We start from the raw sequence: 9,714 nt of genomic DNA, 5'->3' as shown, positions 1-9,714 counted from the left end.
TTATCACTTAAACTTTAATACAAATCTGGTTTAGGTGTTCCTTTATTTGACTATTCTGGTACGCAGTTGGGTAAAAAAAATGAAAGGATATTAAATCATTGTTTATCTCAAATGCTGTGTGTTAAACATTTCCTAGAAGATTTGCATAATGCATATGGTATTCATATAATAAATGGTAAATATAATTGAACAGAGAATGTATCATTCTTCCTATATAATTATTAGTATTATATATACCCGATTTCATATTTTTATTTTTAAAGTTGACAGTATAAATCATTGGAAATAAATTAACTAATTCAAACATTTATTTTCTTATTTCAGTTGATTATTCTTATCGTGTGTACACATTAAATTTGGTTACTCAATATTTTAAAGCGGTGACATGTTTTCTTAACTATGGACTTTTACCAGAATCCAATGAAGAAGACCCTACTCAGAAAATTATACAATGTGATTTTACACCTCTTATTCAATATGCAATTAAACGGTTAGTAATTAAATTATTAAAATGGACAATTAAATTAAATAGACAATAATACATTTTTAGTCGATTGGAATTTGGAGATTTGTCATTATATCTTATTGACGCATTTGTGTCTAATGAACCTAAAGGCAATAAATTAATTGAACAATGGCAACACGAAGGCGGTGAAGCAACTAAAGGCTTGTACCCTCCGTCTAATGTTCAATGTCTATTAAGAATATATTTGAATGCTGCACTTTCAAACCAACTCAAAGATTTTATTACAATTTATTTTTTGATTGACGTCTGTTCATCGCAAGAGTTAGTTTAAATATTTTAAAATCATTTATTATTGGTTAAAAATATAATTTACTGAAATTATATATGATTTTACATGGCCTATTTTAGGATTGATCTAATAACGGCAAATCGTATGTGTAATTTTGCTATTGAATTTGATGTTGAAAATAAAGGATTGAATACACTTTGTCGTGCTACCTGGTTATTAGATCATGACATGTTTGAAGTAAATATTATTCACACTATTATCATATTATTTTCACATTTAATTTTATTTGTGTGTAATATTATTTTTTTTTATACTCATAGGAAGCTATGGATATCTTAGCAAGTAGTCATGAATGGCTGGTGAATGATAAATCTTGGGATTGGTATCACTGGACTGTCTTGAAATTACTTGTGTATAAAGAACAATATTTTTGGGCACGGTTTTACATGCAACTCACTAAAATCAATTTAGTTAACATAGATGATCACAAGTAAGAGATATTCTGGTATAGTTACATTTATATATATTATATTAAGCTCATAAAAATCTGGTTAGTTTTCCATACTTGAGATTCTATAATTACATTTGTTATCTAATTATATAATTTATGCATTACTTAAACTACCTATATTATGTTATTTATTAAAATAATTATTTTATCAACGCGGATTTATGAACTTAATTTTTCAAAATATTTACTTCCTTAGGTGAAACTTATACTAATATACTTATATAACTTTTTAAAAATAAAAAATGACTGTATTCTATTCAGAATAAGAATTCCCACTTTTGCGCACACAACTGACCCGCCGGCAGCTGTCAGACCCCCCCCCCTATCTCGAGTGTCGGCTGCGCTGTGATTGGTCGCCAGTTGTCGACGGCTGCCATCACCGGTCGCTATCGTATATGTATACACCTGCGGAACGTTGTCGGGGGTGTTGCTGCAAATATCAGCGCTAACTGGTGGCAACAGACATGCGCGAACAAGACGAGTTTCTGTCAAGCGAATGGGAATTCTTATTCTGAATATAGTATAATTACAAATAGGTTTGTATTTAACTTTTATTAAGTCAGTATACTGACTGTCCTGACCCGTAGTTCTTATTCTGAATATAGTATAATTACAAATAGGTTTGTATTTAACTTTTATTAAGTCAGTATACTGACTGTCCTGACCCGTAGTTTTGCTTACAAATAAAATTAATGATAAAATCTCTTACCTGAGTGAGTGCTCTATATAAAAGCAGTCCGTCTTGAATCCACATTCTTATTTTGTTTGTTAATATAGGAGTAGTCTATTCATTTTTATATTATCTATGGTGAAGGCGCGTTACTATATAAACACAATTTCAAGACATAACACACTTGATATAACATTTAAAATTGACCATCATGGGATGCCCTAATAAATCAACTATTAAATTAATTGCAACTGCAATTTATAATTCCTTGATATGTTTGATTTAAAAGAATACAATAAGTATAGTATCAACTCGTTAAATTTGTATTTTTTTTTATTTCAGGTTTTATGTTAACTTGCAAATCATGAACAACCAATGTTTCGATACTTTAATTTATTTACGAGCAAGACCCTTTAAAGAAAAACAAACTTTGTTTGAATATTTCTTTGACCGTATGTTTTCTCTGTATAATTTGATTAAAACCTTATTTATAATATTTTTTTTTAATTTATTCTTAGGATGTAGAGAAACAAACAGATTAAAAAGTCTGATAGAATATCTCTGGGATGCGGATGAAGCAGAATTATTTTTTTCTTATTTGAAAAGGTTTGATGATACTGAAACATTAACTTTTCAATTGTTATTTTTGCTACAGCGAGGAAGGTAAGTTCAATTATTAATTAAAAATGTATTTATTTTGTTTACAGAGGTTGAAAACAGCTCAAAATATTGTATTTAACTTTACATTATTATTAATTTCAATCACTTATAAAGCCTATTCTATGTTATTGTTAATTTTTTAATACTGAAAATGTATTCAATAGTATTATATAATGATGCAATATAATTTCCATATTAGTTATAAAAACGGCTGTATACACTTTCCTTAATTTACTAATTACTAATTTGTTTTTTTTTTTTTTTTAAATATTATTTATTTGTTTTACTATAGCAATACATTTTTATCTAGATTTCCTCATTTCTATAAAAAAAAATTTATATTTTAACATTGAAAAACTCTTAAGAAATAACATGAGTAATAAATAATTCATAGATATCTTAATTAACAATTATTTTGTCCTGAGTAGAATATTTTGACATTTTAGTCAGTATATAATATGGTTAGGCTATAGTAAACATACCAGTATGCACACAGTGACTAACATTTACTGTCAATACTAATATTATTAAATACTTATTAAAACAAACAGTATAAATGTAATACAAATAATGTTTCAATATAATGTTTGTGATTAGTTGACAATTTGACCATTTAAAATAGTACTTTTTCGTGGACTATCAAATTGTATTTTAAAAAATATATATTATTATTAATTATGTATACATGTATATTGTATACTGTATAGTTGTATATATGTAAAACAAACAGTAAATCTCCTATTACATTTTTTTTAGACATAAAGAAGCTATCAAACTAAATCAAACATTGAAAGCCAGCCTTAAGTCAAATAATAATGATGCACTGACAATTACTAGTCTTTTAGTTGATGGATTTGAAAAAAATATTCCTAATATTATGAAAAACGATTATGGCCGCCTCCCTCTTCAAAGTGTATATAAAAAACCAAGTTAGTTAATGTGTATTCTAATTTTATTGTAGAATATTGTACTGTTATTGTGTTTATACTACCTACTATAAATAGTTTTGTTTAACTTAATTAATTGTTTTTAGATGTTGTTGTGAAATGTATGAACAATGAGAGTAAAATGTTTTTAATGGATAGGAATAAAGTAAATAATTTGGTAAAAAGACAGAGTGCATCTTTTACACCATCAAATTCAATGTAAACAATTATCTATTATTATTCTTTAAATTACTTGATAATTCTTACTTTATTAATTTAAATTGTTTTGTTTAGTGATCTTTTCTTACCGGCAAATAATAGTACAAGGAAGCGATCACCCATTGATGATATGATTTGTAATGAAAAACGCAGAAAAATAGATGAAAATTTATTAAGTTCTCCAAACGCCAATAATGAAATTGTAAAACCAATTGAGAAACAAGTGTTAGAAATACTCAATACTCCTTTAGTTGAAAAAACCATTGCATCACCATCTATTACAAGCTACTCATCAATTTTAAAGGTACATATTTTAGAATAATACATAATATACACAATTTATACAATTATGTTTCACGGCAGTTTTATGGATATTCAGGTGTTTTACGTTAGGGAATATTGGCAATAGGTAGTGGGTAGGTATATAGTTTATAGTATTTCATCGCAATGTGCTTTTAGATTAATATGCTTGTAATTCTATCTAATGTTTGGAATAATTTTAGGTGATAAAACATTTGAAAACTCAATACAAACCATACCTATAAACAGGTAATAGGCGCTTGACAATAGCGGCCTATTTTTTTGCTGACCATACTATAAGCCTATTGTGGCTAATAATTACCTTTGATTTAATACCACTTAATCAATTATAATAATAATAATTCCAGCTTTTGGTGGTGCATATTATCCTCTTAAGAAATAAAAAAGAATAAATTAGTTTACCTATTTAATTAAAATAAAGTTTTTTATAAGAATTTCATGTATTTCATTTTATCTAAAATAGGATATAAATAATCATCTAATTTATAATATTATTAAAACAGGTACCTAATGTATTCTTTCATTTTCAGTATTTATCTTTATATATTTGACCTACCTTTTAAAATATATTTTTTGTATTGATTGTATTTAAAATTTTATTATAATTCTTAATCCACTCTAAACATTTATTTATATGGTCATATCTAATTAATGGTCATATATTTAAATAAAAATATATTAATATTTATTATAATTTTAACATATAAATATTTGTCATATTATTCAATTAATATTCAGATTTATTGATTGTTAATAAATTAATTATGATTGCAGACAAAATTTGCAACAAACAAACAAAAAATATCGTTTAGTCTTGATAAGACTCCAAGGTCTTCAATAAGATTTAGTCTACCTGGGAATGCTGACACTACAGTTGAAGGGTGCGTTAGATTTTTATCTGTATTTATTATTTTTTAGTATCTATATAATACTAAATATCTGTATAATACTCTATTCAACTTAAGAAATGCAGATGGCGGCTGACTTGTGCACAAGGGCGTGGCATTACTACACGGAAAGTATATAGATTGTTGACTCGTTGGGGTTGACGAATGGGTGCTAACTGACTGCCGCTGACAAAAACTGGTCTCCGCTGTTAGTGTTCCTCAAGTTGAATAGAGTATATACTTATGAAAGAAATCAATTTACTAGAAAAATATATACTAAATATAGTTTTGAAACGTTGAGTAAATATTTTTACTTCCTTCGTGTTCACAATCATAAAAATCATTAAGAGCTTGCGTTAAACTGTGAACATGGTCTTTACAATACTTGGTCCTTTTTTTTATCATTAATTAATTTCAATAATTACCTATAAATATTTTTGAAAGCATTTCTTTTTAGATTGTGTTTCTAGTCGTTTATATATATATATTAATATTTATTATCCTCGACATTTTTTAAGTTTTTATTTATTTGTGTGAAAACATACACTTTTAATATAATATTCCAAAGCAGCTATGAATATGATACTTATGGCCCTTATACTTTTTGAATAATGAGTGTTTTGCGTTAAATGAATCACTCGGTAAACAATAATTTCCCAGTCACAGTATTTTCAGACTTTTTAAATTTAAATTCAAAACTGTATCTGCATTACAATATGTAATAGTCTATGCACTATTATAAATTTTAAAAACATGTGTACATTTTATCAACAATTAATTATTTTATAATAATATCATAAATTATTTTTTTTAGAGTTGATTTTGAAGAAGTGGTTAACGTACAACAGATTGATAATCCTGAAAATGAAAGCTTTTACAGCGTCAACAGCAGTGAAGCCAATGATTTACCAAATCAAATAATTTCTGAACGAATACCATTAACTTTCCAGGAGTCTCATAAAGATGATTTTAAAATGAATATTAGTGATGAATATGAAAAAATGGATATTTCTGAGGAAAATTCATGTTCTGGACATGAACAAATTAAAATAGATGACATATCTGAAAATGAAACGAAAGACGAAGAAATGGTTTTGAGTTCGGCAGATGAGTGTCTTCTCTTGACATCTGATGAAGAAGATGATAAAGAAATTCCAGTATCAAAACTATCACCGAAAAATACAAGTTTTAATGAAGACATTAAACTTTTGACCGCAAAATCAGTTTCAAAAGATAAGAAAGAAATCTTAAATCAGCATTTTGCGACCTTGACTCCTTTAGGTGTTGATAATAATTGTCCAATTCCGAATATCCAAGAGAATTTAAGTAAAAATGAAAAACCACTGTTTAATGATGTTTCTACTGCCTGCTTAATACAGAACACAAATTCTAATGAGCAGCGCCCAGTAAAAAAAATAAATGAAGATATTGATTGTATTTTATTAGATTCAGATTCAGATGAAAGTGACATTTTATCTGTAGGTTCATCAAGAAAAAAATTATCAGATGACAGTATTGTATCAGATGGGAGTGTTATAACAGAAGGCAATATTGGGTCAGATGGCAGTATTATACTATCATGTGGTACTAATGAATCAGATGGCAGTATTGTATTAGATGACAGTATTGCATCAGATGATGGCAGTATTGCATCAGAAGACAGCAGTGACTTAGAAAACACAAGATATGGTAGATTTAAATCTCAAAGAAGACAAGGTGGTGATGATAGTTATGACGAGGAACTCGAAGAAGAATATATTGATGAACAAGAAGAAGAAGAAGAAGAAGTCTATGATGAAATTGAAGAGGAAGAAGAAGAAGAATGTGAAATTGAAGAGGAAGAAGAATGTGAAATTGGAGAGGAAGAAGAAGTAGAATGTGAAATTGAAGAGGAAGAAGAAGAAGAAGAATGTGAAATTGAAGTAAAAGTTGTAGACAAAATTGCAAAAAACGGTGGAGAAATTGAAATTGCAGAAGAAGGTAAAGAAGAAGAAGAAGAAATTGCAGAAGACAACGAAGAAGAAGAAGGTGCAGAAGAAGAAATTGCAAAAGAAGGTGAAGTGGACGAAATTGTGGAAGAAGATGATGAAATTGAAATTTATAACATTGACTCAGAAGAATCTGAAAGAGAAGAAAGTCCAAAACAATGTGAAAACATATGGGTAAGAAATGATGAAAGTGATTCAGAACTTAATAGTGAGGTAAGCAATGAAAGTAACTTAGAACATCCTTGCATGGACGATTTAGATCAACAACACATTAAATTTGATGAAAATGAAGAAGAAAAAATAATAAATAACTGTGGCATAACATTTACTGGAAATGAAGAGATGGGATCTGAATATAAGGATAAGAGATATGAAAACGATAATGATGACAATAAGTCGGGGCATGTTGTGTTTATTAATCAAAATGAAGAAGAAGATTTAGAAGATCGGGAAGACTTTGAACGTGTTGAAAATGAAGAATATCATTCAGATAAGCTCGCAGATATATCTTATGATGAAAATTTTGACAATTTAGAAGAACCTGATGAAGTAAGTGACGTTATCCATTCAGAAGAATCCGATTTCATAATTAATGATGCAAGTGACGAAAATAATTCAGAAGAACCAGATGTTACAATTGAAATTGAAAATGAAGAAAATTTGAAAGTACAAAATGTACTTGATGATAAAAATGAAGAACACAACTTTGAAGAACCAAATGGCAGCATACATGTTGGCGAAAATAATGAAAATTTAGAAGTACCTAATGTTATAATCGATGATAACACAAATGAACAAGACAGTGAAGAAGTACATTCCATACTTGATGATGCTAGTGAAGAAAATAGTTCAGAGGAACCAGATATCTTGGATGTTGCAAGTGATGAAAACAGTTCAGAGAGACCAGACGTCTCGCTTAATGTTGGAAGTGAAGAAAACAATTCAGAAGAACCAGATGTTACAATTGAAACTGAAAATGAAGAAAATTTGAAAGTACAAAATGTCCTTGATGATAAAAATGAAGAACACAACTTTGAAGAACCAAATGGCATACTTATTGGCGAAAATAATGAAAATTTAGGAGTATCTGATATCATACTTCACAATGAAAAAGAAGTACACAAATCAGAAGAACCAAATGGCAGCATACATGTTGGCGAAAGTAATGAAAATTTAGAAGTACCTAATGTTATAATCGATGATAACACAAATGAACAAGACAGTGAAGAAGTACATTCCATACTTGATGATGCTAGTGAAGAAAATAGTTCAGAGGAACCAGATATCTTGGATGTTGCAAGTGAAGAAAACAGTTCAGAGGAACCAGATGTCTTGGATGTTGCAAGTGATGAAAACAGTTCAGAGAGACCAGACGTCTCGCTTAATGTTGGAAGTGAAGAAAACAATTCAGAAGTACTTGAATATGCAAGTGAACAAAACAGTTTTAAAGGGACAAACGTCATACTCGATGATGAAAGTACTGCAAATAATTTGAAGTTGCTTAAAACTCTCAAAAATGAGAAAACATCAGAAAATAATGAACTAGTTGACAGTAATAAAATAGTATATCCTATTGACTCACAATCCAATTCATCAGAAAATCTTACTCCTCGTTTGTATAATGTTGCTCAAGAGACCCATTCAAATGATAACAATCAGATATGTGATGAAGAAAATGAAAATTCTCGTAGTATTATAACTGAAGATGACAATGATTCATGTGTGGTAGAAGACAATGAGAATGTTATTGAAGTAGTTGAAAATACAGATAAAGTAAATGAGCCTATGAATCTTGATGACATTGAAAACAATAAAGATGATTTATCTATTGACCAGAATGAAGATAACCATTGTGATGAATATACATCTGCTAATAATGATCATTCTTTTGAAATGTTCAGAAACGAATCTAATCCCATACCTGATGATGGATTTAATCATCTTACAATGCCTGGAGTTGAAGAAGACCAGCTAGAAATGGATGTTAATCAATCTACTCCATTTATGTTTGGGGAATCATTTTTTGGTCAACAAGAAACTCCCGAGAAGAAGCCCATGCTTCTGTTTGGCCACTTATATTCTTTTGAAAATGAACAGTTGAATGTAGATGTACAAGCCGATAAACTTGAAACCCAAGAGTCAGATATGGTTAACAGTGGAGTTGATATTACTAATAAAGAACCAGAAGTTGAAATAGAGGGTGAAACTCAAGATATATTAGAGCTAGAATCATTACCTGAAAGTAATCCAGACGACAATTTTGATACACAGAACGATACAGATTCTAATAAATTAAGACCTGAGTGTAAAGAATTTAAAGAAACATTTCATGACAATGGACAAACTGTCTTGTCAAGTGATTCCCCTCATCTAAAGCCTATATATTTTGGAAATATTGATTCCGTGCAAATATTTGAAAATAACGAGCAAACTCCTAGTACAAGTATAGATTTATCCAAAAAGTCTGTGGAACTGAAAAATAAAGATTTGACGAGTAATGAATGTTGTGACTTACTTAAAATCAAACAAGCAAACCCATCCATACCAAACGAATCAGAAGAACAAATATGTAAAACAGATACGGTTCCAACTAATACGGTTGAAAACTATACTACAAATTCTGTAAATACAATGGAATCTGAAAAATCATCTTATGTCGTTGAAGATGATGAAAAAATCTGTCCTATATCCCAAAGAAGCATTACAACAACATCTGAACCAATACAATTGATGGATATCAACATACAGGATGCTTATTCTAAATGTGCTACATCTGT

At 28.8% G+C, this 9,714-nt stretch overlaps 1 protein-coding gene across 2 annotated transcripts in view; it reads left to right on the top strand.

The window, feature by feature from the left end:
* Positions 1–15: 15 nt before the first annotated feature.
* The window catches only part of LOC100160178 (uncharacterized protein PF11_0213), a 28,676-nt gene continuing 18,977 nt past the window's right edge, over positions 16–9,714 (top strand). Inside the window, exons 1-12 of one of the 2 annotated variants that reach the window (XM_029487584.1) lie at positions 16–175; positions 325–490; positions 551–787; positions 875–992; positions 1,076–1,245; positions 2,279–2,388; positions 2,455–2,599; positions 3,353–3,525; positions 3,630–3,741; positions 3,817–4,045; positions 4,837–4,943; positions 5,764–9,679. In XM_029487584.1, coding sequence (XP_029343444.1) covers positions 112–175; positions 325–490; positions 551–787; positions 875–992; positions 1,076–1,245; positions 2,279–2,388; positions 2,455–2,599; positions 3,353–3,525; positions 3,630–3,741; positions 3,817–4,045; positions 4,837–4,943; positions 5,764–9,679 — 5,547 coding nt within the window. In that variant the 5' untranslated portion in view covers positions 16–111. Of the gene's footprint in view, positions 176–324; positions 491–550; positions 788–874; positions 993–1,075; positions 1,246–2,278; positions 2,389–2,454; positions 2,600–3,352; positions 3,526–3,629; positions 3,742–3,816; positions 4,046–4,836; positions 4,944–5,763; positions 9,686–9,714 lie in introns of both variants that reach the window. The other variant, XM_029487585.1, reaches the window with a different exon arrangement.

Source organism: Acyrthosiphon pisum, chromosome X (assembly GCF_005508785.2).
Source record: "Acyrthosiphon pisum isolate AL4f chromosome X, pea_aphid_22Mar2018_4r6ur, whole genome shotgun sequence".
Lineage (NCBI taxonomy): Eukaryota > Metazoa > Arthropoda > Insecta > Hemiptera > Aphididae > Acyrthosiphon > Acyrthosiphon pisum.
Note: the sequence above shows the minus strand (reverse complement) of the source record. Positions and strands in the feature narration are given on the sequence as shown.